The sequence below is a fragment of the Bos mutus genome, chromosome 17 (assembly GCF_027580195.1).
Source record: "Bos mutus isolate GX-2022 chromosome 17, NWIPB_WYAK_1.1, whole genome shotgun sequence".
Lineage (NCBI taxonomy): Eukaryota > Metazoa > Chordata > Mammalia > Artiodactyla > Bovidae > Bos > Bos mutus.
The window spans coordinates 18576954-18602571 of record NC_091633.1 but is presented as its reverse complement, the minus strand read 5'-3'; the positions used below and the strand labels follow the sequence as shown (position 1 = coordinate 18602571).

The 25618-nt window shown below is 44.9% G+C and overlaps 2 protein-coding genes across 4 annotated transcripts in view; one reads left to right on the top strand and one right to left on the bottom strand.

Moving 5' to 3' along the window:
- IFT81 (intraflagellar transport 81) overlaps positions 1 to 25618 on the top strand; it is a 222744-nt gene that overhangs the window by 55568 nt on the left and 141558 nt on the right. The window lies entirely within an intron of this gene.
- Positions 1 to 25618, bottom strand: part of P2RX7 (purinergic receptor P2X 7) — a 60578-nt gene that overhangs the window by 30219 nt on the left and 4741 nt on the right. The window contains 3 exon segments of the mRNA XM_070386189.1: positions 672 to 744; positions 5333 to 5401; positions 6543 to 6711. Of these exon segments, the coding sequence (XP_070242290.1) occupies positions 672 to 744; positions 5333 to 5401; positions 6543 to 6711 (311 nt within the window).

Genomic DNA, 25618 nt, shown 5'->3' with positions numbered 1-25618 from the left:
AATAGATAGCTGATGAAAAGTTGCTGTATAACACAGGGAGCCCAGCCGGGTGCTGTGTGATGACCTAGAGGGATGTAAAGGAGGGAGGGGAGAGAGGCTCAGGAGGGAGAGGATATATGTATATCATGGCTGATTCAAGTTGTTATACGACAGAAACTAACACAACATTGTAAAGCAGTTTTCCTCCACTTAAAACAATGATATTTTACTTTTTCTTGTTCTTTTTTGCGAAATTTGTTTTAATTTTATGTGCCTTTTTAAGTTAAAACAAGATCTCTGGAAACTCTGAAGGTTGATATTGCCTCCAGGGGCCCTGGGCGGGGTACACATTCATGCTTCTCAACCTTTGGGGAAATTCAAGAGGAAACGTGTAGAATACTCAGATGATGCTACTGGGCCATTCAAATTTTCTATCAGTGAGAACCCTGAAGGGGCTAATTCTGTGAGGTTTTCAGGAGCTGCCCTCACTGGGAATTAGAGTCACATTCATAGTCAGCAGTTGGTCCTCTGGGTTCAGAGTCGAGGCATGGGGCAGGCACAGGCTCATCCATGGCCCAAGGAAGGTGGACGAAGCCAGCTGAGAGCCAGAAGCTAAAGAGCTGGGCTTCTCAAACATCACCAGGATCCCAGACCATCCCCCTGCAGGTCTCAGAAAAAGAAACAGAACATACCTTTGCTCCGCGGGCCCAACCATCCCTTTTTACAACCCCGATCAGAGGAACAGAGCGTCCTGGGGGTGGGGTACTGCAGAAAGAAGGACAAAATAGTGGGGAATTAGTTGTGTCTCTAAGATATAGGAGAAGACAATGGCACCCCACTCCAGTACTCTTGACTGGAAAATCCCATGGATGGAGGAGCCTGGTAGGCTGCAGTCCTTGGGGTCGCGAAGAGTCAGACACGACTGAGCGACTTCACTTTCACTTTTCACTTTCATGCATTGGAGGAGGAAATGGCAACCCACTCCAGTATTCTTGCCTGGAGAATCCCAGGGACGGGGGAGCCTGGTGGGCTGCCGTCTATGGGGTCGCATAGAGTCGGACACGACTGAAGCGACAGCAGCAGCAGCAGCGGCAGATATAGGAGAGCAGATGTCTATGTTCACACAAACATTTGTGTGAAGATAATGCCCAAAAATCCAAACAGCCCAAACAGCCACCAATAGATGAACGGATAACTAAAATCTAGGACATTCATGCAATGGAAAGGAATGAATGAGTACTGATACCTGCTACAGTGTAGATGAAACTTGAAACATGATGCTAAGTGAAAGAAGCCAGACAGGAAAGACCATGTATTGTATGATTCTGTGTATATGAAATGTTCTGAACAGGCAAGTCCATAGACAGAAGGGTGATCGGTGGTTGCCAGAAGCTAAGGGAAGTAGGGTACTGAGAGTGACTGCTAGTGGGTATGATGTTCCTTTTTGGAATGATGAAAATGTTCTGGAAACTGACTGAGATGATGTTTGCCCAATTCGGTGAATATACTAAAAACCACTGAGCTAAACGCTTGAAAATAGTGTGTTTTATGGTACATGACTTATATCTCAATAAAAAATAAAAATAGGGACTTCCTTGGTGGTCAAGTGGCTAAGACTCCGCACTCCCAATATAGGAGGCCAGGGTTCGATCCCTGGTAAGGAAACTAAATCCCTCTCACTGCTACAAAGATTTCACATGCAGCAATGAAGATCCTGCATGCTGCAACTAAGACCTGATGCAGCCAAATAAATGAATATTTTTTAAATTAATAAACATATAAAAATAAGTAAAAGTCTAAGAAGCATATGCCAGGGCCCACTTTCAGGGAACAGCCCTTGGTTTGGAGAGCGGGGTCCTGGATCATGCAGCCTTGTGGCTGAGGAACCAAGTGAAGCAGACAGGTGCAATGGCTCAGCAGGAAATGTGGAAATAAAGGACTCCAGCCAGCTCTCTCTCCTGGCCTGAGAAAAATGAGGTCAGTCAGCTTCCAAGACTAAGAGCTGAGGGCAGAATGAGGAGAAGAAAAGTGAGATGGCTTGGTTTATGCATTCTCGACTTCCCGATTTCTGAGGACCAGGTTTAATGGCCAGTCTTAGGGAGACCAGGAGTTTCATGAAAATAGGCTGTTACAGAAATTCAGGGGAGGGTCCAGGCTTGGGTGCAGGTGCAACCAGGTCTGGCAATAGCTGCACCATTTTCTGGCTGAGTGGCCTCAGCCAGGTTACTTTGCCTCTCTGCACCTCAGTTTCCTCACCCGTAGAAGGGGAATTGTCTTATATGGTTTTAGTAAAGATTAAATGAGTTATGATGAGAAAGGGGTTAGCCCGTGGCTTTTGCTTAGTGAATGTTTCCTGTAGTTTTCAATCTCTTTCACTTTCATGTTCTCTCTTCTTCCTAAGTTACCTTCTTCCTGTCACCCAGCATGTCCTTGGTTTGCTGCTCTTGTGATCCCCGACTATATTGTGAACCCTTTGAACACAAAGCCTGGGTTGTGTCTTTGTAGTCTGAGTGCCTGACACATAGTCGGTCTGGATAAACGTGGAAAGAATGAATGAATGATCATTCACTGTGGCTCATGGGAAGTTATGTTATTCTGATTATCAACTGGAAAGAAATCTCAGGAAAGAAGATAAACCGACTCTATTTTACTCTCAAGGTGAAATTCCAAAATTAAAAAAAAAAGAAAAAACAATAGACATTCGAATCATCTCTTTTGTGATTGTCACATGCATCAACGATGGCCTCAAATTCTTTGTCACTCTTGCTGTTGGGAGGCAGAGCATCTTCCCTTCCCTTTGAAGCTAGGTCTGACTCTGAGTGAATAACCAACAGAAGGCAGTGGGAGTAACGCTGTGTCAGCTCTAGTCCTGAGCCTGGGAGGCCTGGAAGCTTCTTTTGGTCTGGCGGATCCTGAGCTGCTGTGAGGAAGTTTGGAAAGACTACATGGAGAGACCTTGAAAGGAGGAGAAGCCTTAAGAGTCCCCAGAGAGGAAGAGAAGGCCAGCCAAGCCCAGGCCATGAGAGCCCCCACACAGATCCCAAGATCAGCAGAACTGCCCAGCAGAGCTCTGTCAACCACTGAACTATGAGAGTCCCTAAAACGCTCATGGCTTTAGGGACTTCCCTAATGGTTGAGTGGTTGAGACTTCACCTTCTAATGCAAGGGGTACAGGTTCCATGCCTGGTCAGGGAGCTAAAATCCCATATATCTCACTGCCAGAAACACAAAACATAAAACAGAAGCAATATTGTAACAAATTCAGAAAAGACTTTTTAAAAAATGGTCCACATCAAAAAAAAAAATAAAAAAAAGAAATGCTCATGGCTTTAAGTCCAGCAGGTTCAGGGCAGTTTGTTATGCAGCAATAGATTATTAGGACCAGTGTCTCTTCATTTTGGTGTACACCTGGGGCTTGGCCATATTTACTGCAGACAGATGTCAAGCCCTATCCTTGACTTCCACCTTCTGGTAAGGGTTGCGGGGCCGGGGCTGTGGGGAGGGGACTGTGGGGGGGTGGCTGTCAATATGCAAAGAGAGGAGGCAAATTTCCCATTAGAGCAACCCAAACCAGCTCGGATCGCAGATAAAAATCTCAAGAGTTACATAGTATTTTCCAGGCTGGCACTGCCTCCACAGAGCTCAGTCTGAGGGACATCCTGTCTGAGAAGGAGTAACTTGTCATTTGGGTCATAATGGCTCGCATTGGAGTGCTTTTTACAATGTATCATGCTTTGTTTCCAGCCTGTCACAGAGATGTGCTCATTTGTTTCAATAATCCCAAGACCTAGGTTTTGCAATCAGCCCCATCTTGCAAATGAATACACCAGCTCACAGAGCCGTGAAGTTACCTGCCCCGAGTCACAAAGGTAATAAGTCAAGTTTTGAACCATTTGCAGTCTAGCTCCTAAAACCCAGGCTCTTAATCTCTGTGCTATCCTGACTCTCTTCCTTGACTTCTTTTACAAGTCTCTTTATTGATTTCTTGTAAGTCTCAATAACTTGAAAAGTATCTGTGAAAAGTGCCACGGCGCGGGGGTGGGGGTGGGGGTGGGGAGGAGTGTGAGTAGCAATTTCAGAGTATGGGACAGGAGGGAACCAAAGGCCCCAAATTGGATTCAACTTCAGATGCTGCTGGGTAGGGAGATGGAAGGGAATATTTAGTTGGACAGGCACCTGGCTACTTCATTAGAGTAGCAGGGACATTTAAGGGGAAATGGAGGCAAAATAAACGTAGAGAGGTCTCTTTTTAGGGGCGCATTATTGAGACAGACTTGAAGGGAATGTTCGCTTATTTCCAAATTTAGGTAGAAATGATGGCAAGGACTGTAGTGCAAGAGAGCATATCCACACTGAGTTCTCAGACACTCAGAAATCTAGGCCTTGTTACCAGAGAGGGCCGATGAGCAAGACCCACAGGCAAGGCTGGTCTTCCCCACAGGCGCTGCACCTCACCTCTCGGTGTTGGGACAGTCCCTGGTAAAACACAGGTGTCTTACTTGAGAGGGGAACAACAGGAGGGTGTTGCCTAGGAAGACATCACTATAGACAAACTTATCAGAATAGCTAGTTTTCATTTTACAGAGCAGTGAACAAGACTGGGGTGGGACAGAATAAGATACACATGTTTTTATAGGGAAGAAAGTTTTCCAGAAGAAGGCAGAAGGTTGAGAGAGAGTACGGAGAGGGCAAAGCAAGGTGGGGAGAGTGAGTGGATGATGGTAGTGAGGGTGGGAGATGTCAGGGCTTCCCCACTTCACGTAGAGCCTAAAACTAAAGAAGTGCAATGAAATATCAAACTTGCACTGTCTGACATCTGCCCTGGCTGGCCCTGCAGGCAGTTCACAGTGAACAGTGGGAGAAGTTGTGAATGAGGACAGCTGGATTCTAAGTCTGGCTCTGCCTCCAGCAAGCTGTGTGATATTGGGAAGGTCCCTGATCCCAATATCCGTGCTGATCTTTGTGCTGACCTGTAAAATAAGGCTGGGAGTGCTGTTACCCCCCTAAAGTTGTTGTGAGGCTCTGTTAAAACATGAGACACTATGCAAACGCCAAGGTTCCATGCTGTCCCAAGCTGCTCCGGGAGCAAGCAACGGAGAAAGCAGGCCTTGAGCTGCACAGGCTCCTAGTGCTACAGCTGGAGACTCAGGGCAACAGAGATCTGGTGGTTACAGAGCGAGAAATGCAGGGTCTTCTCACCCTTTCCAGCCAGCCCAGATCTACACCCCTGCTCTGTAACAAGCAGAGGCTCAGTCAGTATTTGTGGGCTCCACAACACCCCTGGTCCCAATTTCCATTTCCTCTGACCTATGCCGCCTCCAGGATCTCTTATCACCCATCCCTCTCTCCTTACCTCGGGACACAACCCTTGCTCTTGGCCTTCTGTCTTGAGAAAGTTTGTCATCATAAAAAAGGAGTTCCCCTGTAGAGAAAAAGGAGAGAAGGCAAAATGGCAAGCCCTTTGAGAACACAACTACTTAATCATAGTAATCCAACTGGCTAAGTGCCTGGGGGCGAACCTTTCCACTCTTCTAAGCTTCAGTCTAGAAATCTGGGTCTGGAAGCAAATTGACTACCCAGAGCGCTTAATATCCAAGCTGGGTGAGCTGCCCTGCTGAGCTGAGGGAGAGCGGAGGAACATTCAAATTGATTGAGCATTCATTTTCCATTCCAGCCTCAAAAGCAGCCTTTTCATTTTGGGGGACACAGTAAGTCCCATTACGTTGAAAACCAAAAGATGTGGGGAGGCAGAGGTGGAGGTGTTACCTCCATCAGAACGCTGTTCAGATTATCCAGGACTTTAATGAAAGGGTCATAGGGCATCCCACACCTGGGCAATAGGTGGAGATTTTAATGACCCTCTGTTAGAAACAAATGGATAGCAGCTTGGCTTTTATGGTTTTTCAAAGCTTTCCAGCTTCCAGGGGCTGCCAGTGGGCCCTTTTGTCCCTCTTACCACCCCCCTCCATCTGTTCTTTGGTGTTCTCAACTCCACTTCAATCTTTCCTTTTTGAGAATTCTACGTTCGTTTTATCCTTTTGCAGATTGAGACAATGTCAAGCCCTTTCGCTATGGTCCAGACCTTTCCATTCTTTGTCATCTATAGCCTTCCCTTCTGCAAAACTGTAGCCAAGAGTTTTCCTGGAGACATTTTTGTTGATAAAATGCTGCACAAACAATATAGAAGGGCTGGTCCCCTCAAGGCAGAAAGTTCTTTGCCTTTCTGGATCTAGGCAAAACTTGCTGACTTGATGGCCCTGCTTCTGAAAAGCTATGTATAAATAAAGTTTGAGTGAATCAAATCATGTTTTCAATGCACCAGGACACACTGCTATTTTGAGAAACCCTGTAGGAATTGATAAAGCAAAGTGTCATCTCCTTTGAGTTGCTGCATCTGACCCAATTTTGCAATTTTTAGGTTTTCTCAGTTGAGATTTTCACACAGCTTTTTAAATGGGGCCAGTGTTTTTCTGGAGCGAGTCTCTAGGTCCCAGGGGAGGAGGAAGAGGCCCTGGGGACAGTGACCGGGGACAAGTCCTGGGAGGATGCTGACAGGTGCTCACCTGCAAGGGGAAGGTGTAATCCGCCATATCAAAGACACTCTGCATAACCTTCTTCTGCCCGTTCTCCATAATCTCCTTTTTCACCTCTGCTATCCCTTTTATCTTGCTGTGCACAGAACTGATGACAGGCTCTTTCCGTTGGTACCGCTTGTCACTCACCAAAGCAAAGCTAAATGACAGACACAGAAAAGCATCAGCGATTTTCTCAAGGGAGACACAGTGCCATGGTTTAGGATGCAGGAACTGAGAGCCAGCTCCATTAAAATCCAGGCTTTGCTGGGTGACTTTGGGCAAGTGACTCACCTTCTCTGTGACTCATTTTCCTTACCTGTAAAATGGGAAGAATAGTCATACCTACCTCATGGGGTTGTTTTGAGGATGGACTGAGATACCCATGCAAACTCCTCAGCAGTGTATCTGGCTCATAGTGAGCTTTCACCATATGGAAACTGTTGTCCCCAATACCAGTCTCTAATATCACGTAATATAGGCCTTAAGTTATAGATTGCCTTCTCAAATAGCGAAGTCCACCCCAGGTCAGTCCACCAGCTTTGTTCTGGGACTCAGCAACACATTAGCATCTACCTAAGGGTTTGTTGTTTGGAGAAGGAAATGGCAACCCACTCCAGTGTTCTTGCCTGGAGAATCCCAGGGACGGGGGAGCCTGGTGGGCTGCTGTCTATGGGGTTGCACAGAGTCGGACACAACTGAAGCGACTTAGCAGCAGCAGCAGCAGCAAGAGTTTGTTCCAGGTTTCCCAGATGGCGCTAGTGGTAGAGAACCTGCCTGCCTAATGCAGGAGACCTAAGAGACCTGGGTTCAATCCCTGGGTCAGGAAGATCCTCTGGAGGAGAGCATGGCAACCCACTCTAGTATTCTTGCCTGGAGAATCCCATGGACAGAGGAGCCTGACAAGCTACAGTCCATAGTGTCACAAAGAGTCAGACACGACTGAAGTGACTTAACATGCACACACATATGTAAGGGTCTATCCGGCAGGTCAGCTTCCTGTTTTCCAGAAACACCTGCCTAGTTTAAAATAGCATTGGTAATAGCAGCTTACCCTTTATTGAGTACTTAGTACATGTTCTAAATGCATCACCTCCTTTAGTGCTCACAACAGTGATAGGAAACAGTTCCCGAAATCATCCCCTTTTGTAGATGAGAGAATGGGCTCAAAGAGGTGAAGGAACTTGCCCAAGATCACACAGGTCATCAGTGGCAGGCCTGAGGTCTTTGACTGGTCTACCGTAGAGCCCAGAGCAAGATCTCTTAATCATGTGCTATATTTGTTCGTACATGATGTGGCTTTGCCTCTGGTTTCCTGCCTTCTGATCTATTCATAAGCTATTAAGGCCTTCTTTAGAATATGACTCTAAGTGATTATGGTGAGGGGAAGAGAGGGAAAAAGTAGAATTGATAACTAAAAATGGTAGATTCCATCTCCATTTATCCATTTCCTGTTTCCCATTGCCCTGAATAATTGAATTGAATTTATTTTATTTATTTATTTTTTGCTGTCCCGTGCATCATATGGGATCCTAGTTCTCAGACCAGGGATCAAACACATACCTCCCCTGCAGTAGAAGTGTGGAGTCTTAACCACTGGACCACCAAGGAAATCCCTTAAGAGTTTGTTTTAAATGCTTTGTTTATTCATTGGGCATGTATCTATTTGGTCTCTTCCCTCTGCTCAGCCTCTAATATCTGAATGTTTTTAGGCAGTCAGTAGCTGTCCTCTATGAGCTGACCTTGGGAAATCAAGATACTGTGGGCCAAGGCTTGGTCCCAGCTGTTCTCAACCTTGGCTGTACAGTGTAATTACTTAGGGAGCTTTCAAAATTGCAGCTCCCTGGTCTCATCCCTGGAAACTCTGATTCAATAGGTCTGGGGAGTTATCCAGGTGCCTATATATTTTTCTAAAATTGATTCTAATACACAGTCAGGGTTGAAAACCCCTAAGAGACTCATGGAAAAACAGCTCACATTTGGCAATATGAAGTACTGCACATTTGAGGTGCATTCCCCACGCCCCAGCGATTTCACTCTTAGGTGTATGCCCCAGAGGAACCCCTCAAAGATGGTGCCCAACAAGTTATGTACAGGAAATTGTAAAGCTGCACTATTTATAATAGGGAAAACTGGAAATCATGGAAATATCCTCGAACACTGAATGGGTGAATAAATTGTTGGATTTATTTGCTGGAATGTTCTGTAAGAGTGAAAGTGAATGGAGAACTGCTTGCATCAATGTGGAAATAACATAACATTGAGTAAGGAAAGCATGCCACAGAACAAGATACAGGTTAAAGAAATTAAAAATGACATTATATGCTTAAACAAATACCTGTTCACACATATTCATGGCAGCACTATTCACAATAGTCAAAAGGTGGAAACAACCCACACATTCATTAAAAGATGATGGACAATCATCTACCCATGAAAAGGAATGAAATGAGACACATGCTGTACTGTGGAAGAACCTCAAAAAACTTTGTGCTAAGTGAAAAAAGACAGACACAAAAGACCATGTAGTGTATGACCCCACTTATATGAAACATCCAGAATAGGCAAATCCACCGAGACAGTAGACTGATGGCTCCCTGGGGCTGGCGGAAGGGGTACATGGGAAGTAAGTGCATAATGAGGTTGTCATTGGGTTTTAAATTTATTTTTGGCTCTGCTGGGTCTCCACTGTTGTGGGAGGGTTTCGTCTAGTTGTGGCGGGCAGAATAGGGGGCTCCTCTCTGGTTGTGGTGTGCTGGCTTCTCATCACGGTGGCTTCTCTTGTTGTGGTGCGTGGGTTTAGTTGCCCCACAGCGTGTGGAATCTTCCCAGACCAAGGACTGAACCCATGTCCCCTGCATTGGCAGGCGGATTCTTAACCATTGGACCCCCCCAGGGAAATCCACATAATGAGGTTTGCAGAGAGCCCAATTTGAGATCCAATGAGCATATATGAGACAGAGCTAGCCAGTGTAATTCCATAGACAAATATGATGATGCTTATTCAACAGTGTATTTCAGCCTATCATCACAAAGTGCAATGTTCTTCCGTGTTGGGTATTGCAACAGTCTCCCAGAATAACCGTGTCCATTTGACCCTCCATTTTGGAAGCTCAGTCTCTTGTTAGTTAGTCACTCTGTCACATCCAACTCTTCTGTGATCATATGGGCTGTAGCCCACCAAGCTCCTCTGTCCATGGGATTCCCAGGCAAGAATACTGGAGTGGGTTGCCATTTCCTTCTCTAGGGGATCTTCCAGACCCAGGGATCGAACCTGAGTCTCCTGCATTGGCAGGCAGGTTCTTTACCACTGAGACACCTGGGAAGCCCTTAGTCTCTCATATTCATCCCCAAATGTATGATGTGGTGTAGATCAGCCTTAATGGAATCCAACCCTCTCAGAAATCAGAAAACTTGTCTTTATATATTCATGGTTCAGTGTCTTAAGACTCCACACTCCCAATGCAAGGGCCTAGGTTTGGTCCCTGGTCAGGAAACTAGATCCCACATGCCACAGCTAAAAGGTCTAAAGATCTTAACATGACTGAAAGGTCCTAATGCAACAAAAACTGAAGATCCTATGTGCCGCAACTAAGAACTGATGTAGCCAAATAAAGAAATAAATGTTCTTCAAGGAGAATCAAAATGCTCCAGAGATGCATCAAGAAAATAAAGAGGAAATGAAAGAGTCTGCATATGGAAAGAACATTCTAACGGTTGCCCCAGCAGCTGTCTCCCGATCTCCTTGGTGAATCAGACAAGCCATGCCACCTCTCTGGGAAATGGATTTAGTCCCTGAATGGGGAGATAACTTGGACAGCAAAGAGATCAAACCAAATAATCCTAGTGGAAATCAACCCTGAATATTCATTGGAAGGACTGATGCTGAAGCTGAAGCTCCAGTACTTTGGCCATTTGATGCAAAGAGCCGACTCATTGGAAAAGACCTTGATGCTGAAAAGATTGAACGCAAAAGGAGCAGGGGTCAGCAGAGGATGAGATGGTTAGATAGTATCACCGACTCAATGGAAGTGAATTTGAGCAAACTCCCAGAGATAGTGATGGACAGGGAAGCCTGGCATGCTACAGTCCATGGGGTGGCAAAATGTCAGACACGACTTAGCGACTGAACAGCAACAACAACAGGGGGATAACTCCCTGGCTCTCTAATCCCTATGACTGTTCAGCTCTAAGAAGCTACAATTCTCTGCATTCAGAAGAGGGCAAAACCACTGGTCCCTGGAGTGAACAGGGGCATGAAGGAGCTGGGGGATTCAGCTGGGCCTTGAAGGATGGATAGGTGGAGATGGGGGAGAAGAAAGCTGAAGAGTCTGGGAAGATGGAAGAGAATAAAAGTGAGAGAAGCCTGGGTCCTCACAGACCAGTCTAGCTGAAGAGGAGGGCTGTGGAGGGGCAGCAGGAGGACAGAAGGATGGAGGGAAAGGTCCGCTGGGGGAGTCCCCAGACTGGCACACTGCACCTGACTCACCAGTTGTAGACCACGATGCCCACCATAAGGAGGTTTTTCAGAAACCCAATCCACGAATTCTCAATGAGAAGGACTTTCACAGACATGAACTGGCATCTCAGGGGGGGTTGGCTGCATGCACCCATGGTGAGAGTCCTCAACGTGCCACGGGAAGGAAGTGCCTCTCAGCAAAGCCAGACTTCACTGGCATGGTGCCTGAGCTCACGGAACAAAGGTAAAGCTAGAGTGAAAGGGCGTGACCTGAAAGTGAACTGTCCTCCCATCCGGTTAACTGAGGCCTACCCCAGGGCCCACAGAACCCTAAGAGAACTGTGGGTCCTGGGCCCTCTGTGCCTCATGGAGTAGTCGAGCCTGCAGCCTCTGTATCTTACAGTTAAAATCTCAAGAGAAGAATCTGATTGTGTCCAACCCTGGTCCACTCAGCTGTGTGTGTGTGTGTGTGTGTGTGCAGGGGTGGTCAGAAAGGGGCCAGGGGCAGTCAGAGATGTCCTGCGAAGAAAGTGGAGGAGAGCCTGCACCCTGAAAGGCAAGTTAAATGCTGGCTTCCTGTGGCTGCTGTAATAAGCCACCAAGAACTTAGAGACTTAAAATAACACAAACATTTTTTCTCTTAGTTCTGGGGAGTCAGATGCTTAAAATCATTCTTAGAGGATTCAGATCAAGGGGACAGCAGGCCTGCTCCCTTCTGGAGTCTCCACTAGACAGTCTGTTCTCACCTCTCCCAGCTTCTAGACCATCCCTGGGTTCCCAACCACAACTCTCTACCCTCAACTCTTCTTGGCACATTTTCTTTTTTCCACTTCAACTCTCTTGCCCCTCCCCCCTTATAAGGACTCTTGTGATCATGCCGGGGCCATTCAGATAATCAAGAATAAGCTGTTTGTCTCAAGACCTTGAACTTAATCACATCTGCAGAGTTCCTTTCGCCACATAAATTACCATGTTTACAAGTTCCAGAGTTCAGGACATGGAGATTTGGCACGGGGTGGGGAGCATTATCCAGCCTCCTACAATATAGTCAGGGCTTTCCTGGTGGTTCAGCAGTAAAGAATCCACCTGCTGATGCAGGAGACGTGGGTTTGATTCCTGGGTCAGGAGGATCCCCTGGAGAAGGAAATGGTGACCCACTTCAGTATTCTTGCCTGGGAAAATCCAATGGGGAGAGGAGACTGGTGGGCTATCATCCATGAAGTCGCTAAGGAGTGGGACACGACTTAGCTACTAAACAACAACAATATACCAAGCCCGTTCTACTCTGCCACACCATTCCTTGAGCTAGCTAATGAAGGGGGTTCAGTTTCTTGTTACTCACAGCTTGGCTAAGACATCATCTGTTCTTCCAATTCTCTTTGACTATTGCACTTCTTATCCACTATCTAGTTCATTTGGAAAAACCTTCCTTTTCATACTTCTTAAACTATCTCTCTCTCATTCCAAAAGCTCCTACTCCAGAACACAATACTTTCTACACATCCTACTATATGGAGAGAAGAGAGTGAGTCCTAATCTATTAGTTAATGTTTACCAATTAGAGGAAATATTGGACTGGCCAAAATTTTCATTTGGGTTTTTCCAGAACACAGTATGGGGAAATCCAAACGAACTTTTTGACCAACCCAATATAATGGATAGGTGTAAAGGCATTGAGCTCAAAAACTCAGTTATAGAGATACAGGCCATGGACCACCCAAATTGGCAGAGGTTTATCTTAGAGGCCCAACGTTTTAAATAAGTCCAAACCCAAATTAGCCAAAATTGTGTTATATCCTCTAGTAAACAAAACCCAAAAAACTAGTGTCGTCTTAAGCTTTGGTGAGAGAAGTAAAATATTCTCCTTGAGGGTGGTGATAAGCTAATGACCTATGCCCTAATTAGGCAAGAAGCAGAAGGAGCCTTGTGTTCAGGTCTTATGAGGCACACATTTAAAGAGAATCCTTTTGGTGTTTGTAAAAGTGTAAACTTCACAGAAAAGCACAAAGAACATGAAAATGTTCTAACGTTCTCCCTCTCAGAGGTTATCACTATTGAAAATTTGTTCACATGTTCCTGAAGCCTCTTTATGCCCCCACCTAGACACACAAACATGGCTACACTCTACATGCTATTAAATAACGCTGGTTTTGCTCAATAATATGTTATTAACTCTTCACAATAGTAGTGCAAAATGGATGATAAAGATGGATCTATGATATGTACCCACTTTGAATGGTTACAGGGTATTCTAGTGTTTAGGTTGGAACATATGAAATTGCCCATTTTGCAGACAAAACAATAGAATATTGGCAATTCTATACGGTTCAGCCTAAGAAGTGAATTGTGAAATTTTGCCAGCTGTTCTCTTACTGATGGATATTGAACTAGAACTTTTGTTCAGTTTTGTAAACATTTTCGGTAGTCTTGATATAGCTTTTACTATGTGTCAAGCACTCTTCTAAGCATATATTAAGAACAAATACTAACTCTTTCCACCCTCACCTGCCCAAAAGTAACCCTGTAAAGAAGGAACAGTCTTACCATCACCTTGCTGCTGCTGCTGCTGCTAAGTCGCTTCAGTTGTGTCCAACTCTGTGTGACCCCATAGACGGCAGCCCACCAGGCTCCCCCATCCCTGGGATTCTCCAGGCAAGAACACTGGAGTGGGTTACCATTTCCTTCTCCAATGCATGAAAGTGAAAAGTGAAAGTGAAGTCGCTCAGTCGTGTCTGACTCTTAGCGACCCCATGGACTGCAGCCTACCAGGCTCCTCCATCCATGGGATTTTCCAGGCAAGAGTACTGGAGTGGGTTGCCATTGCCTTCTCCGTACCCTCACCTTATAGCTGAGCAAACTGTGACACCAATAAAGTGAGCCCAAGTTCACATAGTGCTGTAGACTCAATGTTTGTGACCCCCCACCGAAATTCATAAGTTGAAACCTAACCCCGATGCAATGCTATGAGAAGGTGGGGCCTTTGGGAAGTGAGTAGGTCACAAAGATGGAGCACTTATGAATGAGAGTAGTGCCCTTATAAGAGGCCCCTGAAACAGCTTACCTCTTCTGCTGTGTGAGAATACAGCAGAAAGGTGGCCATCTGTGAACCAGGAAGTGGGTTTTTACCAGAAAACATATCTGATGTTGCACTGACCTTAGAATTTCCGGCTTCTCGAACCATGAGAAATAAATTTCTGTTGTTTACAAGCCACTCGGTCTTTGGTATTTGTTACAGTGAACTAAGACATGTGGTAAGTAGCAGCATTAACTCCTAGCTCATGCTCTGTGTGCTATTGTAAATGGAAGTGCTTTCTTCATTTCTTTTTTGGGTTGCTCATTATTGGTATGTGGAAACATGACTGATTTTTGTGTGTTGATCTTGTGGCGTGAGACTTTACTGATTGGTTTATTAACTTTAATGAGTTTTTTGTGAATTCTTTGTGATTCTCCATATATAGTATTTTTTTTTTTTTGGCTATACCAGGTCTTCATTCCAGCTCACGGGATCTTTAGTTTCAGCATGCAGACTTCTTAATTGTGGCATGCGTGGGGGATATAGTTCCCTGACCAGGGATTGAACCGGGGGCCCCTGCGTTGGAAGCCCACAGTCTTATCTACTGGACCCTCCAGGGAAGTCCCCTATATATATGATCTTATCATCAAAGTATAGTTTACGTCTTCCTTTCCAACTTGGATGCCTTTTATTTCTTTTTGTTGCTTAATTGCACTGGCTAGAATGTCGAATATAATTTTGAATAACAGGCATTTCAGTGGTAAAAACCCTCATCTTTGTCTTGCTCCTGATCTTTGTGGGTGGGGGAAACCCTCAGTCTTTTGAGGCTCAGTCTGTTCTCTTCAACACTATACTTCATTAATTCTCTACTCTCCCCTTTCATGTTGCCAGGCACATGTTTACACAAGAATCTTATCACACCTCAGGTAAATTTTACACCTTAAGATAAGTCTCTGAGTCAAAGGTCATGCACATTTATTTTATGTCAGTTCACTTTACCAGACCACAAAAGCTTGAACCACTTCATGTTTCCACCAACAATGCAAGAGTGCAGGCATCACCTTTTAAAAGAGCCTTGACAAACCGGTGTGTGGTTGTGTGGGCTTGGCTGGGGTACTAAAGAGTCTGGACACTGTCTTAGGAGTACAGAGCCAGAGGGACTTCGGCTATTATTTTGGCTGCTGCTACTAAGTCGCTTCAGTCGTGTCCGACTCTGTGCGACCCCATAGACGGCAGCCCACAAGGCTTCCCCGTCCCTGGGGATTCTCCAGGCAAGAACACTGGAGTGGGTTGCCATTTCCTTCTCCAATGCATGAAAGTGAAAAGTGAAAGTGAAGTTGCTCAGTTGTGTCCGACTCTTAGTGACCCCATGGACTGCAGCCTTCCAGGCTCCTCTGTCCGTGGGATTTTCCAGACAAGAGTACTGGAGTGGGGTGCCATTGCCTTCTCCGATTATTTTGGAGAAGTGGAGAAATGTAATAGCAGGCTGAAGCCATTTGGAAAGTGTCAAGTAGAAAATGGACCACAGGGCAGAACTCTAACCAAAAGGGAAAAATTACAGGGAGATGAATTTTGGTTCAGTGTAAGGAAGAAATGTCTAATAATTAGAACAGCCCTAGAACAGAACAAGCTTTCCCTGTAGCTGCTAGCTGGTGACACTGATGATAATGACAACAATGATGATAATTTTCATTTATCCCATGATCTCCCTTTCTCTTGAGTCTCCTCGCCATCTACATTTCAGCATCAATTTCCCATCTTAAAAATAAAGCTTCCCTTGACCCCACATTCTTCTCCCACTACTTGCTGCCTCTCTCCTCCTTTGTATCCAAGTCCCTTGAAAAAGTGAGTCACCACATCCATTTCCGAGTCTCCATTCACTCCTCTGCTCACTCCAAACTGGCTCCCACCCCTGGAACTTCTATAAATCCTCTCTTGTCAAGTAAACAACAACACCATCACTGAATCCAGTAGACATGCCATGGACCTGATCTTCCTGGAATTCTCAGCAGCATTTGATACCAGTGACCATGCCTCCACTTTTCCCCTCGCCTTCCCAAATCCACATTCTCCTGACCTTCTTTGGATCTCCATGTTTGCCCTTTCTGAGAATCCTTTGGTGACCTCTGTGCTTTTCATCACTTAAAGGTTAGAATTCCTCAGGGGTCTGTTCTAAGCCCTCTTGTCTTCTCATCTACATCCTCTCTTGCTGGTCAGTTGCAGCTACTGCCATGGTTCTAGTTAACCATTTTTATGCTGGTGATATAGAAATCTACATCTCTAGCTCCATATTCACATATCCATCTATCAAATAAGTATCTACATTTGTTTGTCGCATAGACTTGTGCCTGTAGTGCCTTCAGTTCTGAATTCATCTTCCACCCTAGATGGGCATTTTCCCCGCTTCACATTTCCTATCCCCCATAAGTTCTTCTACCACCCATCAGTGGCCCAAGCCAGAACATGGCGAACCGCCTAATTTATCCTTTCCCTCATCCCCCCCATCCATTCCATTGTCAAATCTTATTGTTATGTCTTCCTAGCATTATTCAAAACCATCTACTTTTCTCGTCTAACTCCTCATTCCAAATCACTGTGAACTCTCACCTGGATGGCCCGATATTCTCCTAAATGGTCTCCCTCCCTCTGTTTGTACTCTTACCTCCTCCGTTTTCTACGGTACTTCATGGGGAGCTTGGGCTCTGGGTTCAACATCGGCTCTATCACTTACTACTTACATGACCTTGTGTAAGTTACTTAGCCTTTCTTTATTTTTTCTTTAATTTTTAGTTGCAGTGGATCTTCATTGCTGCTCCATGGCTTTCTCTAGTTTCAGTTCATGGGCTTATCATTAGGTGGCTTCTCTGGTAGCAGAGCACAGGCTCTAGGTGCACGAGCTTCAGTTGTTGCAGCATGGAAGCTCAGTAGTTGTGGCACACGGGTTTAGTTACTCCTGGCCCAGGAATCGAACCTATGTCACCTGCCTTGGCAGGTGGATTCTTATCTACTGTACCACCAGGGAAGTCCTACTTAGCCTTTCTGAGTCATCGGTTCTTCTTCTATAATTAGGGGATATTAGATTTATATTGGGCTTCCCTGTTGGCTCAACTGGTAAAGAACCTGCCTGCCAATGCAGGAGATGCAAGAGACGTGGGTTCAATACCTGGGTCAGGAAGATCCCCTGGAGAAGGAAATGACAACCCACTCCAGTATTCTTTTTTTTTTTTTTTGATGGAAAAACTATGGGCTTCTACATTGGCCTTATGACTCCTCAGCTTTGTGTATAGGTGTATGTCCGTGTGTGTGTGTCTGTGAGTGCACTTGCACTCACATACATGGGGAAGCTTCTTAACTGCTTTGAACCTCAGATTCCTTGCTTGTGAAAAGGGGATATTAAAGTTTATCTCATAGATCTGTTGGAAGATTAGATGACCAAAGAAGCACTCCAGTATTCTTGCCTGGAAAATTCCATGGACAGAGGAGCCTGGTGGGCTACAGTCCACAAAGTTGCAAAAAGTCAGACATGACAGAATTATATTGGCCAGGGTTTGTAGTTCTAAACAACAGAGTCCACTCTGCCAAGTTTAAGAAGATTGTCTAGAAAACGCAAATCTATACAGGTAGGGTATAAGTTAGTGTTTGCCTGGATCCAGTGGGTAGGACTGGGGAGTGACTGCAAATGGGAATGAGGGATCTTATTGGAGTAATGAAATATTCCAAAACTGAATTGTGATGATGGTTATCCATCTTGCAAATTTATTAAAAAATCATTGAAGTATATGCTTTAAATGGGTGACTTTTATGATATAATAAATTATACCTCTGTTGGATCACAATAAACTGTGGAAAATCCTGAAAGAGATGGGAATACCAGACCACCTGACCTGCCTCTTGAGAAACCTACATGCAGGTCAGGAAGCAACAGTTAGAACTGGACATGGAACAACAGACTGGTTCCAAATAGGAAAAGGAGTACATCAAGGCTGTATATTGTCATCCTGCTTATTTAACTTATATGCAGAGTACATCATGAGAAATGCTGGGCTGGAAGAAGCACAAGCTGGAATCAAGATTGCCGGGAAATTTCAATCACCTCAGATATGCAGATGACACCACCCTTATGGCAGAAAGTGAAGAAGAACTAAAGAACCTCTTGATGAAAGTGAAAGAGGAGAGTGAAAAAGTTGGCTTAAAGCTCAACATTCAGAAAACTAAGATCATGGCATCCAGTCCCATCACTTCATGGCAAATAGATGGGGAAACAGTGGAAACAGTGTCAGACTTTATTTTTTGGGGCTCCAAAATCACTGCAGATGGTGATTGCAGCCATGAAATTAAAAGATGCTTACTCCTTGGAAGAAAAGTTATGACCAACCTAGATAGCATATTAAAAAGCAGAGGCATTACTTTGCCAACAAAGGTCCGTCTAGTCAAGGCTATGGTTTTTCCAGTAGTCATGTATGGATGTAAGAGTTGGACTATAAAGAAAGCTGAGTGCAAAAGAATTGTGCTTTTGAATGTGGTGTTGGAGAAGACTCTTGAGAGTCCCTTGGACTGCAAGAAGATCTAACCAGTCCATCCTAAAGGAGATCAGTCCTGGGTGTTCATTGGAAGGACTGATGTTGAAGCTGAAACTCCAATACTTTGGCCACCTCATGTGAAGAGCTGACTCATTGGAAAAGACCCTGATGCTGGGAAAGATCGAGGGGAGGAGGAGAAGGGGACGACAGAAGATGAGATGGTTGGATGGCATCACTGACTCAATGGACATGAGTTTGGGTGAACTCCAGGAGTTGGTGATGGACAGGGAGGCCTGGCGTGCTGCAGTTCATGGGGTCGCAGAGTTGGACATGACTGAGTGACTGAACTTAAACTGAACTGAAAGTTGTTTTAAAAAATAAAGGAAGAAGGAGATTTTAAAATGACATTAGGTAATTCATACAGTCTCTTGGTAGACCAAAAACCCAGCTTGCTGAAACAATGCACAGCTAGGAACAACACCCAGAGAACAGGTACTGTTCCAGAGAAAAGACTCTGCCAGCCACTGCCGAGCCATAGGTAGAAATTCATGCCAATAGTGTTTGAGTGCCAGAATCTTAGTCACTGCCATGCCCCAGTGAGCTCAATGCCTGGGGCCACATCTGCTATAGGAGGCTGAATAATGACCCCAAAGCTATCATGTCCTAATCCCCAGAATTTATAACTGTTACCCTGTTTGGGGAAAAGGTCTTTACAGATGTGATTAAGGATTTTGAGATGGTGAGATTATCCTGAATTAGGTAGGCCCTACATGCCATCATATGTGTTCTTATAACAGAGAGACAGAGGGACTTCCCTGGTGGTCCAGTGGTTGAGAGTCCACCTGCAAATGCAGGGGACACAGGTTTGATCCCTGATTCAGGAAGATTCCACATGCTGCAGGGCAACTAAGCCTGTGAGCCGCTACTACTGAGACTGTGCTCTAGAGCCCTTTAGCCACAGCTACTGTGAGCCCCTCATGTCCTAGAGCCTGTGTTCTGCAACAAGAGAAGCCATTGCCTTGAGAAACCCATGGACCGCAACTAGAGAGTAGACCCCACTCTTTGCAACTAGAGAAAGCCCGTGTGCAGCAAAGAAGACCCAGCACAGCCAAAAATCCAAAAAATTTTAATTAAAAATTAAAAAAAAAAGAAGATTTCATGCACACATACATACACACATACAGGAGAAAGGTTCATGAAGGTGAAGCAGAGAGTCAGAGATGCAGGCCTTGAAGACTGGTGTGATGTGACTACAAGCCAAGGAATACAGGCCACCCCTAGAAACTGGAAGAAGCAAAAAAGTCTTCTCTAGAGCCTCTGGAGGGAGCATGGCCCTGCTGACCTCTCAGTTTTGACCTAGTGATACTGATTTTAGGTATCTCCAGAACTTGGAGAGAATAAATTGTTGTTTTATGTTACCAGGTTTGTGGTTGGATTGTTCCAGCAGTGACGGGAAATTAACAACTGAGAACAAGTGGAGGCAGGGGAACAAGTGGAGGCCCACATACTGCTTATTTAAACATTTGAAAGTCATAACAGACTTTCTGGGGATTCCCTTATGTGCTTTTTATTTTTGCTTTTTCCTCTCTGCTTTTAATATTTTTTCTTTGTATTTAATTTTTGATAGTTTGACTGATATGTGTCTTGGCATATTTCTTCTTGGGTTTATCCCATATGGGACTCTGTGCTTCCTGGACTTGATTGACTATTTCCTCTCCCATGTTAGGTAAGTTTTTGACTATATACTCTTCAAATATTTTCTCAAGTTCTTTCTCTTTCTCTTCTTCTTCTGGGACCCCTATAATTTGAATGCAGTGCATTGAATGTTGTCCCAGAGGTCTCTGAGACTACCGTCAGTTCTTTTTTCTTTTTTCTGTTTCATGGCAGTTCCTTCCGTCATTCTATCTTCCAGCTCACTTATCTATTCCTCTGTCTCCTTTATTTTGCAATTGATTCCTTCTAGTGTATTTTTAAAGATATTTATTTACTTTTGACTGCACTGGGTCTTATTGCTGCTCCGGGGCTTTCTCTAGTTGTGGTAAGCTAGTTGCTAGTTATACTCTGTAGTTGCCATGTGCAGGCTTCTCATTGCAGTGGCTCCTCTTGTTGCACTGGCTCTAGGGTGCACTGGCTTCTGTAGTTGTGGTGCGTGGGCTCAGTAGTTGTGGCACCCAGGCTCTAGAGTGCTGGAATCAGTACTTGTGGCCCACAGGTTTAGATACCCTGTGGCATGTGAGATCTTCCTGGACCAGGGATTGAACCCATGTCTCCTTCATTGGCAAGCAGATTCTTAACCACTGGACCACGAGGGAAGTCCCTGAGCCTTTAAAAGTAGGGAATTTCCTTTGGCTGGTCCCAGAAGAGAGGTCAGAGATTTGAGGCATGAAAACATTGTGCCATCACTGGCTTGAAGATAGAGGGGAGCCACACGATAAAAAATGCAAGTGGTCTCTAGGATCTGAGAGTGGCCCCTGGCTAGCAGAGCTCTGAGTCCCATGATGGCACAGAATTGAACTCTACCAACAGGGAGAATGAGCTTGGAAGTGAATTTTCCCCCGAGTCCCAAAGTGAGAACTCAGCACAGCATAACACTCTGATTTCAACCTTGTGAGACCCTGAGCAGAGAACCCAGCCACGCCAGGCCCAAACTACTGACCTACAGAACTGTGAGCTAATAAGTGGCAGTATTTTAGGTGAGTTTGTAGTAATTTGTTATGCAGCAATAGAAAACTAATACAGTCCCACAGGCTCCTTACTCCATAGGGAAGCTCACAGCTAGCAGAGGGCCAGGGTGGGATCTCTAAACATGGGGTCCAGGAAGTGGCCCCTATGGTGTCGGTCAAGGCTGGTATCAGCCCCATACATTCTTTCAGATGAAGTCTGCTCATGCTCACCACCCCATGTTATTTCCTGTGTACCGAACCACTGTTGCATGGTGCATATGTTTGAAAAGCTTGGGTCTCATGCCTGTGTCCTAGCTGCAAGGGAAGCTGGGAAATTAAGTTGTGACATACAGTCAAGAGGTGGAATCCATTACCTGGGAATTTCCCAGTAGTTACGCTGTTCAAATCATGGTTACACATTATGAGGACCAATTCTGTAGGGTTATTTACAAGGATCAAACAGGCTAATACATGTCATAAGCTAAGAACAGAATCTGGCCCATGCTAAGCACTCAGTAGTACTCAATAGATGTTGCCATATTGAAAGTAGAACGCTTCCTTTAAAATGAAATTATGAACCCTCAGTATGAACTCTGAATCTATAAAACCCTTAATGTTTCCTTTATGGTTGGAATTTGTCATAATAAAATGTTGACAGTGGGGTAGGAAAGACTCTTCTTCCTTTCTCAGTGTCCTCAGGATGAAGTTCAAGCCTGTTCCCAGTTGGATTCCTGCTGGCTTCTCTAGTTCCACTTCTCTGGCATTTTGCACACCAGTCAGTTGACATGTGTAGTAGTGTGAATAATCTATGTAATCTGGTCCTTGCTCTTCCCAGCATGGTGCTCAAAACCCAGGGGGGCTGGGAGAGCTCTACCCTGGTGGGAAGCAGGGCTCGAGTGTGGTGCCCAGAAGCCTGTCGGTACATGACAGCCGGTCCACAGAGAGGCCTCTGCCATTCTGCACTGAAATAAGAAAACCAGGACAACAGGACAAGCTCTTCATAAAGTGAAAATCATTCACTTAAAAAGACCATCTTTTTTTTTTTTTTAAAGACTCTGTGCTTCTAGCTTTTTCAATGTTTTGGTTTAGACATTAGTGAAGGGAAGCTGAAATATGGTAGTAGTCGAGGTGTTTTAATAGTTTGACATAGTTAACAATGTTGCGTTAGTTGGCAATCTAGCCTCTTCTTGGTCTTTTATGTTGATAAAAGGCATCATCATCCACCAATGAACCTAGATTCATCTTTGCCTTCTAGAAAATCTGTCAGTTCCACCTCTAAAACATAGCCTGTTTGCTCACTTCTCTCCAGCTGCACTGCCCCATTCTAGTCCAAGTCACCACCTTCTCTCCTCTGGGTGGCTCCAACAGCCTTCTTACTGGTCCCATCACTGCCCCTTTTGCCCCCCAACAATCTACAGTCTGCACAGTGGCCTGACAGTGCTTTTAAAAGCGTGAATCAAATGGTTTCACTCCCTTGTATAAAACTTTCTAGTGGCTTCCCATGGCATTGAGAAACAAATCCCAACCCTGGCCCCTGCCTACCTCTGTCCTCAGCTCCTGCTCCTTCCTTCTCACTCACCAGGTTCTGGAACACGCTGACCCTCTGACTGTTCCTCTTTTTTGCTTCCATTCATTTGTGTTTGCTGGTCTCTTGGCCTCATATATAAGGTGGCTCAATTCTTCTCCTGGAGGGGGTCTCCTCCTGAAGTGGGTCTTCTCTGGGCCTTCCCATCTCTGTCTCATCACCCAGGAGCCCAGGGTGGGTTGAGAACATGGCAGATATCTTATGTTTCTGTCGCCCTCAAGTGGCAGGGGCCATGCCTGAGTTGGATTTGCCGCTCTCTGGCCTCTGGTGACTCTTTCCATTTAACAAGAGGAAATCCAGCCACACAAGTGTGTGGTCACCCTCCAGTAATGGGCAGCCAGCCAAGAGCTACATTTAATGATTGCAAATTAGCACAACAGCACCATCTCCATGGTGACAGACAGCCTAAGGCTGTGCAGGACAATGTTGCTTTTGCTACTGGCCTGGGCAGAGGCTAACTTGAGGGAGAAGAAGCAGTGGTGAGTAGAGTTTGTTCTCCTGTTTCTCTCTCAACCTTCCCTGCTCTTCTGTATTTATTGGAAAAGCTTCTGAGAGGACTAGTCTCTAGTGAAGAGGGATATCTTCCCAAGAAAACACCAATATCTTTTACTTCTCAGCTTTAAATCTTCCTATGACTTCGCAACTCATTCAGAATAAAATCCAAATAACTCAGAGTGGGCCTTCAAGGACTTGAATGATCTGTCCTCCCATTTCCACCCAGGTTACCTCTCCTTCAATGTGTTGTTCACTCTGCTTCTACCACTCTGACCTCCTTGCTTTTCTTTGAATACCCTATCAAGTCCTCACCTCAGGGCCTTTGCACTTCCTATTCCCTCGATCAGAAACACTCTTCTTCCAGATATTTCGTGACTTGTTCCCTTTCTTTGGGCAGATCTCAGCCCATATGCCTCTATCAGACATATGCTCATTCTCTGTCCTCTTCCCTAATTTATTATTCTTCATAGCACTTAACACCATCAGACATTTTATTATGTTTCTGCATTTTCATATCATGTCTCTTTCCTCCATTAGAATATAATGCAATGAGTTGCCAGAACTTTGTTTCACTGACTGTTATTAATATAATCTCTATTATATTAATATTAACAGAGTCTGACTCATAGTAGATACTCTAAAATTTGGGGAATGGGGACTTTTCTGGTGGGCCAGTGGCTAGGACTCTGTGCTCCAAATGGAGGGGGCCCAGGTTCAATCCCTGGTTGGGGAACTAGATCCCACATGCCGCAACTGAGAGTTTGCACGCTGCAAGTAAAGATCCCGCATGCCACAACTAAGACCTGATGCAGCCACATAAATAAATATACAAAATAAATAAATAAACAAATATACAAAATAAAATAATAACATTGAGGGAATGAATAAACAATGGAGAAAGACAAAATGATGGGATGCTCATCCCAGCCTCCATCATCATCCTTCACTTGCCCTGGTCAACTCAGAAAGACAAAGAAGAGCCTGGTGAAAAGGAAGAATGATTGGCTAAATATTGAGGAGACCCAGTGCCTGGGCTTTCAAAGTCTGACAGATAAGTACTTTAGCAGTATGGTTTGTGGGTTAAGGACATTGGTTTTGGACTGAAATGTGGCTTAGATGGTAAAGTGTCCGCCTACAATGTGGGAGACCTGGGTTCAATCCCTGGGTCAGGAAGATCTCCTGGAGAAGGAAATGGCAACCCACTCCAGTATTCTTGCCTGGAAAATCCCATGGACAGAGGAGCCTGGAGTTCATGGGGTCGCAAAGAGTTGGACACGACTAAGTGACTTCACTCACTCACTTTCTAACTGGATGACTTTTAATAATGTAACTCTATCTTTCATAGCTTCCATTTCCTTATCTGTGAAATAATGAAGAGAATACTTAAGTCCCAGCACATCAAATGAGATGATATAAATAAAGCTAACAGTAGAAAGAAGTTATCTTTATTGTCATTCAGGTGTTTGAATCTCAGTTTTCCTGGAGTGTAGTCATCATTATCCCATTCTTCCCATCTCATTGAGGCCAGAAGATGAAACAGAGTATGTCTTGGAAAACCAGGAGCTGATTCTCAGAGGCACTTTCTGTTGAGAATACCAATGTCCCAGCCTTGACAATAATTTGGGGTAGAGTCTCCACAGGCCAGGTGCTGGGTTGAGACAAGCCAGGGATAGACCTGTAGCCTTCAGAAGTCCCTGGAATTCCTGGCTTTTGGAAAGACTTGTAGTGGCTCTTTGGTTTTTGTCTGTCTCTTCCTTCCACCCACTTTTCCTACTTCCTTTGGGATCCCCTGGAGTAGAAAATGGTAACCCACTGCAGTATTCTTGCTTGGAAAATTCCATGGACAGAGAAGCCTGGCGGGCTACAGTTCATAAGGTCGCAGAGAGTCAGACATGACTGAAGCAATTGAGCATAGCACAGCACAACCAATCAGAGTCTTTTCAGTGAATTTTTTGCCAGAGCTATCAGAAAAGACTTGTTTGTTCCTCTGGGATTGCTAAAAGGGGAGGATGTGGGGATTTGAATGTGACATCTAGCTACATAGAGAGCCTATTCAAGAAACAGAGCCAAGATGTGGGGAGAGAAATATAAATGAGGGAAAAAAAGTGTGTGGAGAGAGACCCAGCCCCCACAGTTTCACAAAGCTTGAACTTTTATAACCATCCATGTCTGAGAACAGCTCCGTCTCTTCCACTGCCCAGTTACGTGAGAATAAATCCCCCTATGTGCCTTGGTGGCTAACATGACTTAGGTTTCTGTCACTTAGTAGCCGAACAATTCCGCCTAACACAGTCCTATTCAGTATCCTCTTCACGCACTCCTGGAGCCCTGG